This window comes from Argiope bruennichi, chromosome 3, assembly GCF_947563725.1.
Source record: "Argiope bruennichi chromosome 3, qqArgBrue1.1, whole genome shotgun sequence".
Taxonomy (NCBI): domain Eukaryota; kingdom Metazoa; phylum Arthropoda; class Arachnida; order Araneae; family Araneidae; genus Argiope; species Argiope bruennichi.
Window position 1 is genome coordinate 103,743,088 of NC_079153.1, and position 19,476 is coordinate 103,762,563.

At 27.1% G+C, this 19,476-nt stretch overlaps 1 protein-coding gene across 1 annotated transcript in view; it reads right to left on the reverse strand.

Annotated features, from left to right (window-relative positions):
* LOC129962729 (transportin-3-like) overlaps nt 1-19,476 on the reverse strand; it is a 49,060-nt gene that overhangs the window by 17,942 nt on the left and 11,642 nt on the right. The window contains exons 4-16 of the mRNA XM_056076683.1: nt 15,656-15,729; nt 15,493-15,556; nt 15,146-15,238; nt 11,337-11,483; nt 7,952-8,026; nt 7,183-7,283; nt 6,619-6,694; nt 6,192-6,254; nt 5,936-6,082; nt 5,549-5,656; nt 2,284-2,381; nt 1,324-1,463; nt 375-566 (exon numbers count right to left, since the gene is read on the reverse strand). Of these exons, the coding sequence (XP_055932658.1) occupies nt 375-566; nt 1,324-1,463; nt 2,284-2,381; nt 5,549-5,656; nt 5,936-6,082; nt 6,192-6,254; nt 6,619-6,694; nt 7,183-7,283; nt 7,952-8,026; nt 11,337-11,483; nt 15,146-15,238; nt 15,493-15,556; nt 15,656-15,729 (1,378 nt within the window). The remainder of the gene's footprint in view (nt 1-374; nt 567-1,323; nt 1,464-2,283; nt 2,382-5,548; nt 5,657-5,935; nt 6,083-6,191; nt 6,255-6,618; nt 6,695-7,182; nt 7,284-7,951; nt 8,027-11,336; nt 11,484-15,145; nt 15,239-15,492; nt 15,557-15,655; nt 15,730-19,476) is intronic.

The window sequence follows — 19,476 nt, forward strand, 5'->3', positions numbered from 1 at the left end:
CATTCTACAAATTTATTTAACAATAATGTCATATTTTCATCAAATTTTGAAAGAAACCAAAACAAATGTCTTTAGATAATTTTCTTATAAAAAAGCATGCACTATTAATAATAAATTAAATTATAATAAATGTATTTCTTTTGAAATAGGTTACATTGTCCTATTTTACATTGGTCATATGTGAAAAACTGTTTTACTTAATGAGTTTCACAACACAAGTAAGATTCAAGAACAAATTATGCTCATTAAGAAAGGTTCCACTGCATTTTTGTCACCTGACATCAAATACAACTTCTTTAAATTAGCACAAAAATCTCAATTTTGGTTTTTCAAACATGTTCCAATATTTTTCAAATACAGAAATGTTAACTAACCTCTCAAAAGACCAACTGTGGCATCATTTGAAAGGTAAATTGTGTCTATTGCTTGAATAATCTGTAATAAACCACTGAAATGTGAGCCCATTTGTTTTTTACAAGTGGCACAAATGTTTTGTAATGCTGTAGCTGCAACTGTTGATAAAGGTTTTTTCTGTAGACATGACAACAAAAAATTTAAAGTTGGATCTAAAAAAGAAAAAAAAATCATGTTTGAGCTTTGAAACACAAAAAAGAATAAGAAAAGTGATTAAAAAAACTTTGATGAAAAACTTCACTCATTTAAAATAAAACATAGATATGGATAAAAGAATGTTATGCTATTAAATATAGGTGATTTCTGAGGCATATTTTGTGTTTCTCCTAGAAATAGTTCACATTGGTTTTATGGCTTTTTTAAAAAACATCTTAACATACAATCTTGAAGTGGGAATTAATGTCATTTCATTTTCAATAGCCTTCTGCCAAAAACATAAACCTCAATTTCAATCTCTCAGATTACCATGCCCAAAAACCATGGAAGCTGTGTATTATCACTACTTTTAATACAAAAATGCACTCAATGCAGAGGCTAAAATTTCATTAGATTTTGCAAATCAATGCAGAGGCTAAAATTTCATTAGATTTTGCAAATGATTATTAATTGCTGATAGTATTTCTTTTTCAGATCCATGATGAATATTAAAAAATTACAATCACTATAGCAATAACAAACTGTAAGAATAGAAACCTTTTAAAAAATTAAATAAATAAAATACATACAAAAGTAAACATATTTTAGGTATTTTATAATAAAATTTAATATAGTGAATAAAAATATAATGGTATGCTTTATACAGATAGCATATCTAATATAAGGCATAAATTAGCAATGTCAAATAAAAGAAAAGCATGCTAATGATTGAAAAAAAAAATTATAAACATAATAGAAAGGATAAATTCTTACCTAGATAATGTGGATGTTTTTCAATCCAATCACAAAGTTCCCCCAGCAGATAAGTGCTGGTATATCTAACAGCAACATGAGAAGCTTCTGGCAAATTTAAAATGGCTTCCACAACACGAGGAACAATTCTACTTTCATCACTAAAAGAAAATTAATAAATTAAAAAAAAAACACAGTAAAGAAAATGCAAAATAGTGCAAAAAGTATATATTTATTTAGTCCAACTTGTTTTACATGGTGATTTAAATTCTAAGAATTGCTGCATTGATATTATTTATTTGTTGATTAACTGAAAGTTTTATATGACAAGAAGACATTTTGGTATAAGCAATGACTTTTTATTAAATTCTGAAAGTTTTAAACTAAACATAAAATACACATATTAATAAGTGTTGGATATAAGGAATTGAAGAAAATGAATATTAATGCACTGATTTTTTAAAATTTTATTTAATTTATTTTCTGTAATCTACAAAACTAGAATAAAATTTATTTATAATCTTTATCGACAATTATGTCTGGATCAAGAAGTGAAGAAGGATTTTCTGATAAAAAAAACTAAACTTTTGTTATTGCTGTTTGGTTTGTTTTATGGAAATAAACAATATTTCAAAGTTTTCTTTATAAAAGAACTATGAAATATTGTTTCAGAATTCCATTATTATAGTAATATTGTTATAAATTATCACTGTTCAAAGAGATTTTACAATCTATCATAAAACTGCATAAATATAATTTCTGAGTGATGCATTTGTTCAGAGACAAAATTTGAGAACGATAATGATTGCACAATCCAGACTACTGCAAAATCTAGAAAATAAATTTAATTCTTACTTATAAATTAACTGGGAAATTCAATTTAACAGAAATTACTGTTAATAAAGAAAGCAAGCATTAATTTATGTCACAAATAATTATTGCTAGTATTTCAACATACTGGGGAATACAACAGGTACTTACGGAACTATATTTTTGGCAACTGCTCCCATAATGAACAATGAAGCTTCCGATGAATCCCAAGTTGCAGAATTTCCCTGGCTACATAAGTTTTCAAACATCTAAATATAGGATTAGAAAATGTTAAGGTAGGAAAGAAATTATCTCATAGTGAAAACAAAAAAAAATTTAATAATACTTCCAATAGATTTGCAATAATGCTGTCACGTAGAACTATAGTATAGAACTCAATGATACACACAAGATGTAGAGCTAAACCAATTTATTAACTGAACTCTGAACTCAGAACACAGTAACTGACAAATCTTCTGCTTTTATACAAGCAGAGAAAGTTCCAGAATACTCTTCTGGAGATAGTAAGAAAAGAACACTTGTCTGGTAAACTAAAGAAATGTCCAGTATCTTCTGGAACATAAAATAAATGAAAACATAAAATCAAGGAATTATGTATTTACATATACTATTAATCGCATTGTCTCTAGCGGGATTCGAACCCAGGTCTCTTGATCATGAGACCAGTGCCATGGTCTTTCTTCAATGCGGCAATACTCTGCAGTAGGCAAGAAATTATCTCATAGTGAAAACAAATTTTTAATAATACTTCCAATAGATTTGCAATAATACTCTGCAGTAGATCAAGTAAATACTTTACTATTTGACATTTATTAATTATTCAAATTATTATTGAGAATCCATTAAAAAAAGTAAAAAGAATAATAAAATATATAAAATACATTTATCATATAATCATTCTTTTCTTTGTGGTTTGTAAATGGAAATTAAAAGTTATAAAAAGGAATAATTTTCTAAAGTTTGTGATTCATACATTTCTCATCATATTTAAAAAAAATTAAATATCATATAAAGATACATGTATTTGAGTCCATTTAATATTTAAATCCATTTAAAATATTATGGATTTCTTATTTTTATTGGAAGATAATCACGCAGATAAAAAAATCTTTTTATTTCAATAATATTTTAGAAATTACTTTTTTGTTAGAGTAAAAATGGATTTTGATAAAATACATTTTCAAATAATGCATTTTAAATTAGTATTTGAAAATTACAATAGCAATTAAAACATTTTTAAATTCAAAATATTTTCATTAAGCTATACTTTTATCAAAAATGAATTATGCTAATGAAATTCTTCACTAAATGTATAAACTAATTATGCTACAATATGATCAGTATACATTTATGCTGATGCAAATTACCTTTTCACCTGCTCACAATATAATAGATCCAGGATGAAATAAATAGAACAATGTATATTGCATCCAGGGTACATGGTGAAAAACTTTTGCAAAAATTAAATATATTTAACCCTGCTGTTCTGTTCATATTTACTCCACATATGTAATGTTCAAGTCAATATGACCCGATTCAGAAAACTAATCCTTATTGCAGTAAATGACAGGTGCCACTTAAGAAATGGTTTAAACAATAGTAATACAAGTTTAAAAATAGATATAATAATATAAAGCATCTATAAAAATAACAGAAAAATAGGCAAATCCAAAAACAGATAAATTAGAGACACTACTGTTATTCTTTTCTTTTGAATTATTCCAAAGAAAAGTAAACATGAGTAAAATGTATGAGTATGAGCAAACGAACACATATATCAGTATGAGTAAAAGTGAACATGTATGAGTAAAATAAACGATTTTTTACATTAGGTCATACTGACCCAAACGATACATTTGGTATAAATTGAAAAATATTTCTTTAAAATACAAATAAACATAAATCCCTCTAGGAGTACATATTTTATATTATTTATCAAAGATGTCAAGAAATTTTATGAAAAAAAATCCCTATAGTATATTTTTTAAGAGGATATAAATTTTATTTTGGATCATATAGACCCGAACAGAACAGCAGGGTTAAGTAACTAAGCCAAAAAATTAAGTACTTCGTATATGTACACATACAGAAATTAGCATATTTTCTAAGCATAGAATGTTTTCTGTTTTATAATACTGCATAGTTTTTAGTGAACTTTTTTTTAATATAAATATGTATTTTATATATATATATATTTAAATGTAAATAAAAAAAAATCTGAATTTTTGTTTATGAAATACAAATTTATAATACTTTCAATTGTGGAATAAATGCATTTATAGTTATAACAAAGAAACAAAAAAATATCAATACTAAAAAAAAATTAAATTAACAATAAGTATCTGTAAATTTTTCCAAAATTTCATAACATTAACAAACTGTCAACTCATTGTGATGAATACATTATTTCTGAAAATGCTGATAATAAGAGAAAAAAACTTGTATTTCATTTTTATATATGTCACAACAAATAAGATTTGGCATGGTTAGTGTGGCAAGTGTAAGTTTGATCTTACACTAACTCACTCTATTTAGTAATTTTATTTGCAGCATTATAAAGTTAAGTACTAAAGAATTCCAGTGTTTACCATCATAAGAGGAACAAAATTGCAATGAAATTGATGATAGTACAATAGCAGCATTCAGAAATAGGCAGACAAATATATATATATATATATATATATATATATATATATATATATATATATATATATATATATATATATATATATATATATATATATATATATATATATATATATATATATAATTTCTTGTTTCTGAAGTTTAACAAAAGCCCTTATTGAACATTTAACATTCCAAAAATGCTTTTCTAGTCTATATGTATAAAACCTGCTTTTTAATCTATATGCTAAAAACTTCAGCTTTAAAAAAAATACAGAAAAACTTGATTATATATTTCAGAAAGAAACAAAACTGCTTATTAACAAGCGACAATTTTCATAAACAACAGAAATAAATGAATGAAGCTAAAGAAAAATAAAACCATCTCTGTGCAAAATAAAAATTAAAAAAAAAAAAAAATGCCAAATGAAGCATTTTGTTTTAAAAAAAAAGTAATTTTTAAAGCCAATGTCTTTCAATGCTTCTTCAAAATACGCTTTGAATAAAAAATGTAAATAATAAGGAAAAATTTAAAAAAGATTAAAACATTTTCAATTAAGTTGTGCATACTTTGAAAGTCCCAATTAATTAGGCAATTTAATATTTTAATTCCACAAGAAAGAAATATAATTCATGGCCCAAATATTAGTGAAGCACAATATAGTTCCAAACCAAAATTACAAAGTATAAAACAAGGGTTATTATGTGAATGCAGATATAATTAAAATATACCATTAAAAGTTTATTTTTAAAAATGTTGACAGAAAAGAGAATTATAAGATAAAATTACCTGCTGGAAGCATTTTGATGAACCAATGATGAATACAACATCTTTAATTAAATCAGATACACGTCGACGGAATTCACTGAAGTCATCACCTTCTTCTGGTACTCCTTCCTGTTAAACCAAATTCCAAAATTCAAAATAAGAATACAATTTATCGGAAAAATAAATGGAATATTTACTTATAAAAATGTTAAAATAATATAATTAGTAATACATTAAGAATGATAGAATTAAACTCATATTATAAAAAGAATTTGTTGACATATGTGTATTATCAATGCCAGTAATATTAATATTACTGGCCAATTCTAGATAACATCAATTAGAAATTAAAACAAAAATATGCATGTGAGATAAAACAGAAATTCTTTATGAATGTTGAAAGCTTACATGATCTGAGTCCAGTTGGCAATGCCGACATAAGGCAACAATTAATCGTTGAATATAAGGCTCAAATATGCTATTCAAAGCATCATCATTTCTTTTGTATAGCATTTCTGACAGCCGGTACCATACATTGAATGTTATTTCAGCAACCTGGAATGAAAGTTGTTTTTTTTTTTTTTAATAATGTAAATTATTCAAACAGAAAAATAAAGTACAAAATAAAATAATTTTTAATTTGTTGCCAATATGAAATAATTACCTCAAAATCATGATGTCCAACACAAATCAATAATAAATCAAGTGTTTGTAGATTACCAAATCCCTAAAAGAAGAATAATTGTATCATAATATAAAAGATCAGTTTTATGAAAATTCATTAATATAATTCTAAGTGCATATTAAACTTCAAACATGAAGAACATTTATAAACATTATTATACCTAAAATAAAAGATAAACCATGCAAATAATAAATATTTAAAAGACTGAAAAAGTTCATATTTATTTACCTATATCCAATGAATGTTAAATGAGAAGGGTAATTTATTTCAGAAACACATGTAAAAGCCTTTATTTATATATTTTTAAAAATTCCAAATAAAAACTTTTCAACTCTTCAAACATGTCATCAATGCAAAAATTGTTTTTATTAAATAAGATTAAAACAAATATTATCAAATTACATACAGCATTGGGCGATGTAACCATTTCTTCAAGGAATGACTCAGCTAATTCTGTAAATATTCTACAGTAATTCACAGACCTAAGAATGAAATACAATATCGGTTACTACTATATTATTTTTGAAGATGAGAAGAATTTAGAAAATAGTAATAAATGAATATTTTTGATATAAAGTGAAAGTTCTAAAATAAACAGAAACTTAAAGAAGTTTTAGAGAAAGGAAATATGAAGTCCTGCAGTAAATTAGATTCAATAAGAAAACATTTACAGTTTCAAAAATGATTTTAAAGATAGGAGTCACAAAAATTCTTTTTTCTTTAATTGATTTTACATATTACATTATAAACATATTTTGTACCTAACACAATCATCTAAATTCAAAAGAATTTCATAAACTGATAAAAGTTGGATTTGGAAGTCTTAGAAATAAAATCTAAATGTGACAAATTATCTGTATTTATAAGAAAAATATTAATTTACAATGCATTTTATTTTTTAAAAAATTATTATTTTAAGAGCATTTATTGATAAATAAATAAGTAGTAAACATACAAGTCTCAGACATACTTATCTGTGTCTTCACGAGCAACTGATATATTATAAGCTTCAACAAATGTGTAAACACCTTGGAATAGTAATGTAGCAAGAGCCTGATGTGAACTGGCATCCTACATAATTTGTCATGACAGCAAATTTTTAAAAAAGAGGTAATGATATAGGAGACTTTACAAACTATGTTTTTTTAAAAAAAATTTCAACATGTGTACATATAAAAATAATTGCAGACTAATAATTAGAAAAAAAGTATAAAAATTTAAAAAATAGTTTGTGAAAAATCTCTTTTTTTTTTCTTTCCCTTTTTATCTTTTCTGAATATGATGCAATTAAGAATTTTCACATTAATCAAGAGAAAAACACTTCTTCTGATTAGTTAGAAAATATTTTTTAAACTATTCCAGCAATTGTTCATATATGATGATAAAAGCAAATTAATAATGTATTCAAACAAGACATACATTCAGTAAAGTAAATAAGACTTAAAATTATACAATTTCATAATACATATATATATATGCATGTAAAATTAGGAAAAAAAAAAAAGTTTGTCAAATGTTCATGTAACCAAAGAAGAAAACAGATAAGTTACATGTCATGGACTCAGATAATTAGAAAAGTAATATAGGATTTGGGGCAAAAATAGAAAAACACAAATAGTATCAAACATCAATAATCTGGGATATCTCAAATAAACAGAAGTAAAGAATAAATTTAAAAGAATCATTAAAAAATTATTTTATACAATCAAATAAATATATGACTAAAAAATAAAATATACCTCCACAACCACTAAAGCACTGCACAAGGCATCACTTGCAGCATTGTGCACATTAGATTGTGAATCATGGTTCACCTATTTGAAGAAAAGTTAAAATTAAATAATCATTAAAGTAATTAAAGGAAAATTATTATTCAAAGCATCATTTTCCATATATCTTAAGATTCAAAAACAAAATTCAACAGCAAATACTGTCGTTCTACAACTAGGCAATGAAATATAACAGGAAAGTATTGCATTTATATATGAATACTAATAGTGCAACACATATATAACTCATTATATAATAACAAAATTTTCGAACTTAGAATGCTCATGGAACAAGTGCAAGATGGCAAACAAAGAAGAATCAAGAATATGCAGGTATTCATATCTGCATGACTCCAAGACTTAATTTGGGCTATTAAAAACTGTCAATGATGCCAATGGACATTATAGAAAGAAACTTTGACTATCATCTTTTTTAATAGAGGAAATGAAACTTTTTCTTTTCTTGAAGTTTTATATTTAATTTTTTTATTAAATTATTTAAAATATAATGTATTAATTATATAAATGATACATAATGACTAGTTTTAACACTATATTAATGATAAATATCCATAATTGTGATAATTAAATTTATAAGACACAATAATTTAATTAGAATTTAATAATTTAGATAAAATTTAATATATTAATATTTGAGGCAAAACTGTGTTTTTAATTACAAATGGAAAATGTGTTTTGCAAAATTATATAAAAATTTCTGATTGATAGATAGTGAATCATTTGACACCTGATATTTGAGGGGTTTTTTTTGTCAGTATTATTTGAAACATTTATATACTAGTTATGGCAACACTAATAAATAGCTTTTTGGTTTGTTTACCTCAACAGAGATCTCTTCATCTCTCAGCTAACAACTGTCTAAGTATCTAATCAACACACATGTTAATCCTGCATTGTTTTTCAAATAGTTATGGGGCATCCAGCAATATCAGATGAAGGAAAAGTGCAAAGGAAAACTCAGCCAATTTGAAAATAAAAGTTGATTTTGAAGCTGCTAGGTTGATGGCAAAACATGAAAAATTGAGTCACTATTTAGATATTGGAGATATGAGCAAAGAATGTTGTTATTGTAAGACTTTGAGTTTTGACCTGGAAGTATGCTGATCGGCAAAATCCTTGTTGTCATCATTTCCTACAACTCCTCTTGGCTTTCTACCTGCAGAGCAATGCTTAAAGATGGGCTGCATTGTAATGCTGCTAAGGAATTTGTACAGGAGTGATAGGCTTCATAATGGTTCTTAATTTGTGGTCAGAAAGACTGAGTGCAACATTTTGCATGTTGAGGTATTGATGGTCACAAGAAAGATGCAATTGTTCATATACACATATTACTAATAATTTTTAAAAAAATTATGCAGGTATGTATACTGAAAGGTTGCAATTTCAAACAAGACTACCATAGATTTTGTCATGACCATCAATAAATCACAAGGTTAGAATTTTGACAAAATTGAGGACACTGCATGTATAGGATGTATATTTCTTCATTCACCTCTCTTCATGTGAAAGGTATAATTTGAACATTTGCAAAGAAAGATATCAAGTTGATTCTGTATTCAAGGAGGAGTTTTGTTTATTTAGCTTCAGATTTGGGAAAATGAAACCCATGTTTGAAACCAGAAAACATTTCACATTTAAGATTTGTCTTTTTTTCTAGACTGTTACTTACATTTCACCGTCCATATTCTGCTTTATTTTTTGTTATCTTTTTTTTTTTTTTTTTTTTTTTTGTAAATATTTAGTTTTATAAGGGTATAAATTTTTTTATTTAAACTTTTTTTCATAATTATTATTATTGCATTCAGAGTGCAAAAATTATACAGTGAAAGATTAAAAAAAAAATGTCAACATATGTCCATCAAGTGTTCCCCTCGAAAATATTGCGCTAAGCAGTATAAAAAAAAAATGTGCACAAGACATGAACAATGTGCAAAACAATAATTGTCTACTATGTGTTAGACGAAAAGATACTTCCACATGCTTTCATGCTGAATAAAAGTTATTTTTAATTTTTTAAATATATTTTTAATTTTATTAATTAATAAAATTAACACTTAATGAATAAAATTTAATTGTAAATATTTCCTTTTTTGCATTTTAATTGGATAATTTTTATTCCTAGCTGAATAAGATTATAATTTGTCTTAAATTGTAATAGTTTTTATTTTTCAATTATTTATAAGATTTAGTATAGAATTTTTTATTAAATACATTATATTTTACATATTTAATACTTTAAATGTTTCAAATTATGTAGAACATGAAAAAAACATCTATAAACCAAAAATATTTATAATTACTGTTGCTGTCATAAAGAATTTACACAATTATTTTGAAAGATTTTCTTACACAGAAATTGCTTTAGATGGGTGGTCTCCTCATCTGAGGACACCACCCCTTGCAAAAGGAGGCAAGTTAAAATTTTTTGACAATAAAATCCAAGTGCATATAACCTATTAATCACAGTGATTGCATTTTTTTTTTCATTGTATTTCAAAAATTTTAATGGCCTACAGTCAAAAGGGTTAATTCGACATTCCTACCAAAAAGTTAAAATTATGATGAGTTTTCTTCAGAATTTTAATTCATGCTAAAATATACCTTTTTTTTAAATTTTGAATACAGATATTTTTATTCAAAACTTTGAAATAACTTGTTTCCTTTTACTTTTATCAATTGAAAGATGTAAATCAACTTCTCAGGAAACCCCACTAACCTGAGGGCATGCATAATTCGAGGACAATATCTGGGTTAGCAAGCGAAAGCCAGGAAGGCAAAAAAGTCTTCTAGTTTTGCAAAATTAACATTTAATCTTTGATAAAACTGGGTAATTAAATTGGCTTTAGTCATAAAAAAATTTAGAAAAAGAAACTTTCATAAATGATAGTATAAATAATTAGCTGAAAATGATGATTTATGCATAAATATTATTTTGGCAAGCAAATGATTTTTACCTATTGCATGCAGTCATCAAAATTATTTTTTTAATAATTCTAAAATGTTTCTATTAAAAATGCTAAAGCGTTTTTAAAAACATAGAAACACAAGAGAGAGAAAAACAATTTTTTTTAGAAATTTACTTAAGATTTCTAATAAGATACTGCCATAACACATAAAAATGAATAAGCTATAAAGTACAAAAAATAAATAATTTCCATGCAAAGATAGTACAGATAACTTTAATACAAATACTTAACTAAAATGTTCATCTATTCAGCTAATATAATACAATAAATTTCTCAGTAAGCTATTTGTGATTTAAAAACAATCAAGCTTTAATAATGAATAATCAAGTTAATTTAGGATCAAGAAAAATGTAAAAAATATAACTCACCAAAACTTGAAAGATATAATTTAACAAAACATGTAAATTCTGGTCATCAGTCAGTAAACCTTTTATTGTAAACCAGCTACCCAAACAGCGAAAAACTTTCTTTAAAACACCAGGTTCATTCAGACCAACAGATTGTACGTATGAGTTCTACAAATTGCAATGATAAATTCAGAAATTAGAAAAGATCTGCATTTTAATTGCAATTTTTCTAAGCATACTTCAGACTTGAATCAGATATCTAACACAGCAAGTTACACATATATTATATTTTGTGACTCAAACCTTACTTTAAAAACAATAATAAAATCACATCTGGAAAAATATTGAAATTTGCATATCAAAGTTGTTGATATTTTTCAATAAGATCCTGGTCATCATTTTTCAAGACAGCACATTTATTATACATGGACAAACACATATGAATTTAAAGTGATGAATAAAAGATCACATAACATCTTCAATTCAATATCATATGTGCAGAGCTACATTGTTAAGAGCTTGCAGGGAGGAAGAGACTGAGTTGACTAAAGTAAGGGAAGAGGGGAATGTAACTGTATAGATATTCATCTGCTCAAAGACATTGCAATAGAATAATTCGCTTACTTCGTCACAACACAAAAATCCTGTGAATGATGCATTTATCAAATTATTCTAATACTAAACACATAAACATGTATAAAAATTATGAAATAAATGAAACATTTTCAAAAAAAAATTAACCTTCCATTATTAACAGCTTTGGTAAGGAAATTCACAATTAACATTTCAGTTGACATATTCTAACGTAATTACATTGTTTTCCAAGAAATCTTCCAAAAATGAAAACATATATAAAAATGCTTTGATTTATTCGGAAAGTAAATGCATTTAATCCACTGAATTCTGCTCGGTTGTCTAAATTTAAAATTTTATAACATCATTTATACATTCTTTACATTTCAGCTCGGTTAATAAATTCATAATTTAAATAAGGTCTTTACAAATTTAAGAAAGTACATATAATTCTGCTTCACATGTTAATATCTTTTGTATCCATCAAATGTATTAATTATCTTTTAACTGAATTATAATTGCTTTTTTTTCTGGTTTATGGTTAAACTGTGAAAGATAAATTGTTGTAAATGAATATCAAACATTAACAAAATATAAAAGTTTGCAAATTAATTCCTGATACATAATAACATCAATCTATCAGTTGCAGTAAGAAAACTCTTGTCTTCTGTTTTTACTACAAGAGTTTTGACATTTCTCTAGATTATGTTTAATGAATAACAAATCAATATATTCAGATTGTTTCATGCATTATAATTTACGAGTTTGCATTTAAAATACATTTTTAATCTTGGTTGCAATTCCATGGCCCATTTCATTATTATTAAAAAAAATAGCTGTCATCCTTATACATTTATAAAATAAGGCCATTTTGATAATCATTCTTAACTGTAACACAACTATTATAAATCAATTGCATCAATAAAATCTTTTCTAATTCACCTTTAATAGTTGTACCAATTTCTACCTGATTGTGGTAAGCCATAAATATCATAAATAAGTCTTTTTCAATTTACAAAGGTGGAGATGTATATAAACAGTTTCTTTAAACAAATATACAGTTTTTATGTCAAAGAATTTTACAATCAAATTTAATTTTGATGCAAATGTAATTAATTTGCTGCAGCCTCGCTTTACATTTTATTTTCCTGTCACTTAGATTTTCTTTATTTAAATAATATATTCATTTGCTTTTTATCAATATTGTTTTTGCAGGCTTGTTTACTATTTCACAAACTTCCTATTCGCTTAATGAAATCATTTCATTTATCATTGCAAATTTCCACTTCTACCAATGCACATTATTTATTACTTCTAATATAAGTATTTGAAACATTATGGGCTAAATTAGCTGACAAGATTTGAGTCTTTCTGAAACCTAAGTGAAATTTGATTTACATCAATATTCCTTAATTCAACACATGGAATTTGGTTTTCATCCCCCTATATGGAGGATGTCTATTTCCATGGGAGTACCCAGTCTGGTATGGGATTGAATTATTACTCTTACTTGCTGCAGGTTGTGCAATAATTTTTAAGTGAGATAATTCATTTTTTTAATTATTATTTTATTTATTTTGCTTCTGTCTAAAACTTTCTTTTAATCAGATCTAGCAAAATTTTAAAAAAATAAAAACTAACATTTGACAAAATTGATTCAATAAATGAAAATTTTTGAAGAATCAGGATTATTTTTAAAAGTACAATGCAAAAGAAATCACCAAAATTAAAAACTATATTTTCAAATTAAAATTTCAACACACTGGTTTTCATGCATCTGACTAAAGTAATTACAACTGCAATAAATCATACAGCAAAATCCCTTTTGTAAGTCATTTAGGACTTCACTCAAAACAACATATTAACGAGAACGATGACTAAATACGAAACGCACATAAGAGGCTCACAGTAATAAAAATAAAAATTGCTCAATATCATGCATATCTTTCCTGTGTGCTTTTAGAACTTCATTTGTCTGATGTATCTGCTTCTTTGGCATACCATACTTTATTTTTATTTTTCGTCAACTGGAATAAATCTGTATACGCTTTAAGAACTCATAAAGAAATAAACAAAATGTTACCAGGCATACTAAAATAAATTGTTCACTATTCCGAACAATAAAGGTAAAAGAAGCTTAAAGGTTTTTCAAGTTGCAACAAGTTTGGAATATTTCATATTTCTCTCTTTCAGAATAATCATTCTTCAATATACTGTGGTGCCTACTGTTTGAAGATAGAAGGAGTAAATAAAAAGTTCATCAAGCACTATCTTGATGTTGAAATTTTTGGATTCCATCACCACATTTTTCCCCTTTAATTGGTTTATATATATATATATATATATATATATATATATATATATATATATATATATATATATATATATATATATATATATATATATATATTGATATATCAGTAAACAAAGATTTCTTATTCTTTTTTCTTTATTGTATTGAATATTTGTGGAAATAAAAAGAATAGTTTCAAAATTCAGCACTTTTAAGAACTTTATTAGCAAAACTAATACTTTTAAGGTACTTAAAAATGGTTTCCATTTTTTATGACGTTATACATCCTGTTTTTCTGCCTACCTTAGCTGCAACATTACATTGCATTTGGATCCAAGAATAATATCTTAATATAAGCAACAGCATCATTTTTTTTTTATTCCACTCAGTTGCTGCATCTTTTTCATTGAAAGTTTCTGATTTCACAATGGATATTACATTGCCCAATCTTTTAAAGCTTTAAAGCACTTGAGTCTTAAACACCAAAAGAAGAATTGGCTCCTTGAACATTGGGTTATACATCTTGTCCATTTTAAAGTTTCAATTGTGGACTGCACAGTTCCTTTTTTTTACAAAGAATTCTAAAGATCCATATTCGCACTTTGCAACCATTTGTTGTTACTATTCAAAAGGATCTAGTCATGGTTCATTTAGATAGCATATTTATTGCATGCATACACACACGCACAAACACACTTATATAGGAAAGACGAATAAAACATTTAAAAGCATTTTTACTTCAATATTACAAACACACAGCTACATCTTTAAGGGCTCATACGGAGGATGAGAGTAAGCTGATTAGATGGAGGGAAGAAGGAGGTGTAAACATATGGAAATTCATCTGCATAAAGATATTGCTTGCTTCATTCCAACAAGAATAATTAGGAAGCAGAGCTTATTACATAATTATATTAATAGGTAACTTAAAAAAAAATTATTTAAAAATGCTGTCAATATTTACCAATAATAAAAATACTTGAGGAGCAACTTGGCAGAAATTTTCATTGACTTGATTTCTTCTATTTGCACCTAACCTTAAATGCCTACTATTTATCTAAAATGTAAGAGAATATACATTTATGAGATTAATATCATAAATATAAATGAATAAAAAACCTACAAAAAATTTTTTTAAAAGAGCAGCAACTATTGCATAAAAGAAATGTGTTAAAATTTACAGAAAATTATGAAGAATAAAATGTACAAATATTTTACAGTTCAAAATATTTTATTAAGCAGATATTTTTATTAAGAGTAAATGACCTATCAAAACTTTTTTAAAAGTATTATCCAGTCAATGTCACTTACTTCTTCAGGTAACACAGTAAGAATTTCCAACAAAGTTGAAACATGTTGAATGCTGTTTCCAAACCTTAAAAAATTATTCTAAAATGAGGCATTTGAACAAATAAAAGTATAAAAATGTAACTTTTATAATTAACAAAATTTACATCAAATGAATATTTTATACCTAGCAATCAAATCATTTACAGGACTTTTCCAAGTAGCCATTTGAAGTGCTAAATCTGATAATGCTAAGCATAACTGAAAAAAATAAAAAATTACTGTTACAAAAAATATTGGAACAGAAATATACACTTATATTTCAGCAGTGCAATAAATAAATAACCTTACTTAGAAATAATGGGAATATAAATATGATTCCACCTCATAGCAAATAAAGTAATTTCATTGTAATCAAGGGGAGGGGGGAAAGATTCTATATTATTTTTCATCATAAGTTATAGCATTTACCCATCTGTTAGGTAACAAACAAATTTCAATATCTGGCATTTTAAAGTAACGCTTTGCAAAAAAAAAACATTTGATAAGTACATCGGGTGTAACACATTTCCATATTGTGCTTACTCTAGTACTGCATTAATGAGCATCATAGAGACAGTAATGAAATTTACTAAGTCCTTTTGCATACTTTGGATTGTTTTATCCAAATTTACTAAAACTTATTCTTATCTAATGTAACTAATAATAATAATTAATTATTTAATTGTAACAGTACATAATAAATTATATGTTTTTGGTTTTGCGAGGTACACCAAATAAACTTTTATCATAACATTAATAGATAAAAGTTAATATATGCATATCTATCAGTAAGAATTACAATGAATTAGTTTTCATCTCCCATCAAACTTAAATTAAAAAACTTTATACATTTATGCATATACAGGGTGATTCAAAATATATCATTCAAATTTCATGAGGAGGTAGGGAATATATAAGGAAAAAGATTTCACATAGAAAAATATGTCTGCAAACTTCATCTGCATCGACAAAATGGACAAGTGGAATGAACACAAAGAAACAGTACAGTTAAGTGGTAATAATTGTGACTTTTATTCCAACAAGGTAAAGTACAAGTTCACAGTAGGTGCTCAAAATTGCGATAATTCACACAGGATTTACAGCGCTGTTGTATCAACCAACGAACATTTTCAGAAATGTCTAGCATATCACAGACAATACCTGTGGCATATTCATCGACAAATGTAGTATCAAAATGATGAAACTCCAGACTATAGCACAATTGTTGTATGTGATTGCCTGAACCGAACACCTGAAGCTCAATGGCTCGGCAGAGGTGGGCCGATCACTTGATTTATCACCCATAAATTTCTTTTTGTACTGGACAAAGAACGGCCATGCATACAAGACTACCACTGTCAGTGAAGTGGACCTTGTTGCACAAATAGTGGCTGTTGCAGGCATTGTCTGTGATATGCCACGCATTTTTGAAAATGTTCAGATGTCAATGCAATGGCATTTATAATCCTGTATTCCTTGCAAATGGCCAAAATTTTGAGCACTTATTGTGAACTTGTACTTTACCTCATTAGAATGAAAATCACATTCTTTACTACTTAACTGTGCTGCTTCCTTTTGTTCACTTATACATTTTGTCTTTGCCATTGACAGGGACAGACATTCCCATGTGAAATTGGTTCCCTAATGTATTCCTGACCTACCCATGAAATTTGCACAATAAGTTTTGAATCACCCTGTATATATATAAAATCTCTTAATTTAAATCCTAATTAATTTTCCATTTTTTATCGTAAACTAGTTATTTCATTCTAAAATTTTCTCCTATTTCCTAACCCAAATTACACCTTTTTATTGGATTATTGCCAACATGTACTCTAAAAATTGCTCTTCTTTTGTTTCCCACACCACGAGCGAAGGTATAAAAATCTTTCACATCTTCATTCAGATATCTAAAACTCCCTTTATTAAATCCACATGTGTCAAAATAAAAAATAAAAAAATCCTTATCAGAATCTTATAGTAAAATTTCTGAAAGGAGAAATTTCAGGCATTTTACAGGGTGCGTAGTGAGAAAATGCTGCAAAAATTAAGTACTTTTAAGCACCTCTTCCAAAAAAATTAAGCACCCAGGGGTGTTTGTGGGACCCCAAAAAATCCCCTGAAACTTTTACGGACTTACTACCGACATTTTGGAGTTTCGAGAAGGGGGGGGATGAAAAATTACAATTATGAAGTATTGAATGACCTAATTATAAAAGTTCAATGAATTACTTTTTTTGCAAAATTAATAACCATTAATTTTGCAAAATTAAGACCTTTGAACCCAGGTCACGTGATCGCACATCTGGTCGAACGAAGTCTCTCCCCTTTTTTTTCTGCCGCGCCTACTTGCCGAAAAGAATCCAGAAGAGAATGTCCGAGAACCGGGAGAATGAGTCTAACTTGCAATAAGGAAAAAACAAAAAAGAAGTTTTTTCCCCCTTTTCACGCATTATCACTGCCTTTGGAGAAAGAAAGGAAAAGTTTTCACCACACACACTGACCTTGCGTTTTCTGCTTTCAAAGCAAACAAAATTGCCCAGATCAAAATAAATAATTTATTATTATTCCTACTTCCTTTTGAACGACGATCCCCGGAATTTCCGGGTATCGAAGTTCAAAATCCCCGGAATTCCGGGGTTTCCCCGGAGCACAAACACCCCTGATGCACCTTTCCTAAGCATATGACTTTTTGTCTTATAATAAAACATAGTTTTTATTAAAAAAAATTTTTATTAATTTTAAATGCTTATTTTTTAAATTTTCTGTCTATACTATAGATGTTAAATCTGTGCACCGAATTTATCTATCTAGCTCTCTTCATCTTGTAGTTATCATGCTAACTTATGTGCCAAAAGTCAGACAGACAAACACACTTACTCTCAACGGATGTTGCTCAAAATTTGATTTGAAGACCATATACCAAATTTCATCCTTCTAGCTCGAAGTGTTTTTGTGTTACAGACAGGTACTGAGTTTGACAGTTGACATTTTCCGAAAATATGTCTTTTAAATTTAAAGAGATTTGAAATGTGGAGATTCGTCAAAATCTCGACTTCAAATTTTTTAACAATTGCAATACTTTCTCTAAATTTTGTATACGAGAAAGTAAAAATGCCAACTGAAGAATTTTTATTTTCTCGTATACAAAATTTAGAAAAAGTATTGCAATTGTTAAAAAATATGAACTCAAGATTTTGACGAATCTCCACATTTCAAACCCCTTTAAATTCAAAAAACACATTTTCGAAAAATGTCTGTCAGTAGCACAAAACCACTTTGTGCTAGACGGATGAAATTTGGCATATGGTCAACAAATCAAATTTAACGACCTGTACTATCAGAAACATGTAAGAGTGATAACTCAATAACAGAATGACTTAAATGTATCAGATTTGGTAAAAGATTGTGTGACTATTAATACAGTTTTTGGTCAAGCTTTGGTTTCAATCAGTTGAAAAAAAATGTGTCTTAAACACAAATTAGGTTTTTAGATACTATTAACGCATGTCAGAGTTTAATCGTCAAAAACTCAAAAGATTGTCAAAATACTAAATTCACACCAACAGTTAATATGTCGTAAATATTATTGCGGATTTATTCTTCCGGCGGAGTTCTTTTTCAATTTGATGATCTATGCAGAAAGAAACAGTCCTTTAGTAGAAAACAACAACGACGTTATTTAACACGAAGACACTAACACAGAGACGACGAATATATACAGCCGAGACGAACACACGACAGCTTACAAGTCATAAACGGTAGTAATAACAGCCACAACACACAAAGCAGCCAGACAGAATTCAGCAGAAGAGGGAATCTTCGTAGATTCACTCTACGCTCACGTAGGTCTCTCCAAACGGCTGGAATTCTCCACTGTTTCCAGCTGCCGACAAAATACTACAGGACTGACTACTCCTCAGAGGGCTCGGTGCTGCTTCCGCGATAAACATATGGACTCGGCAC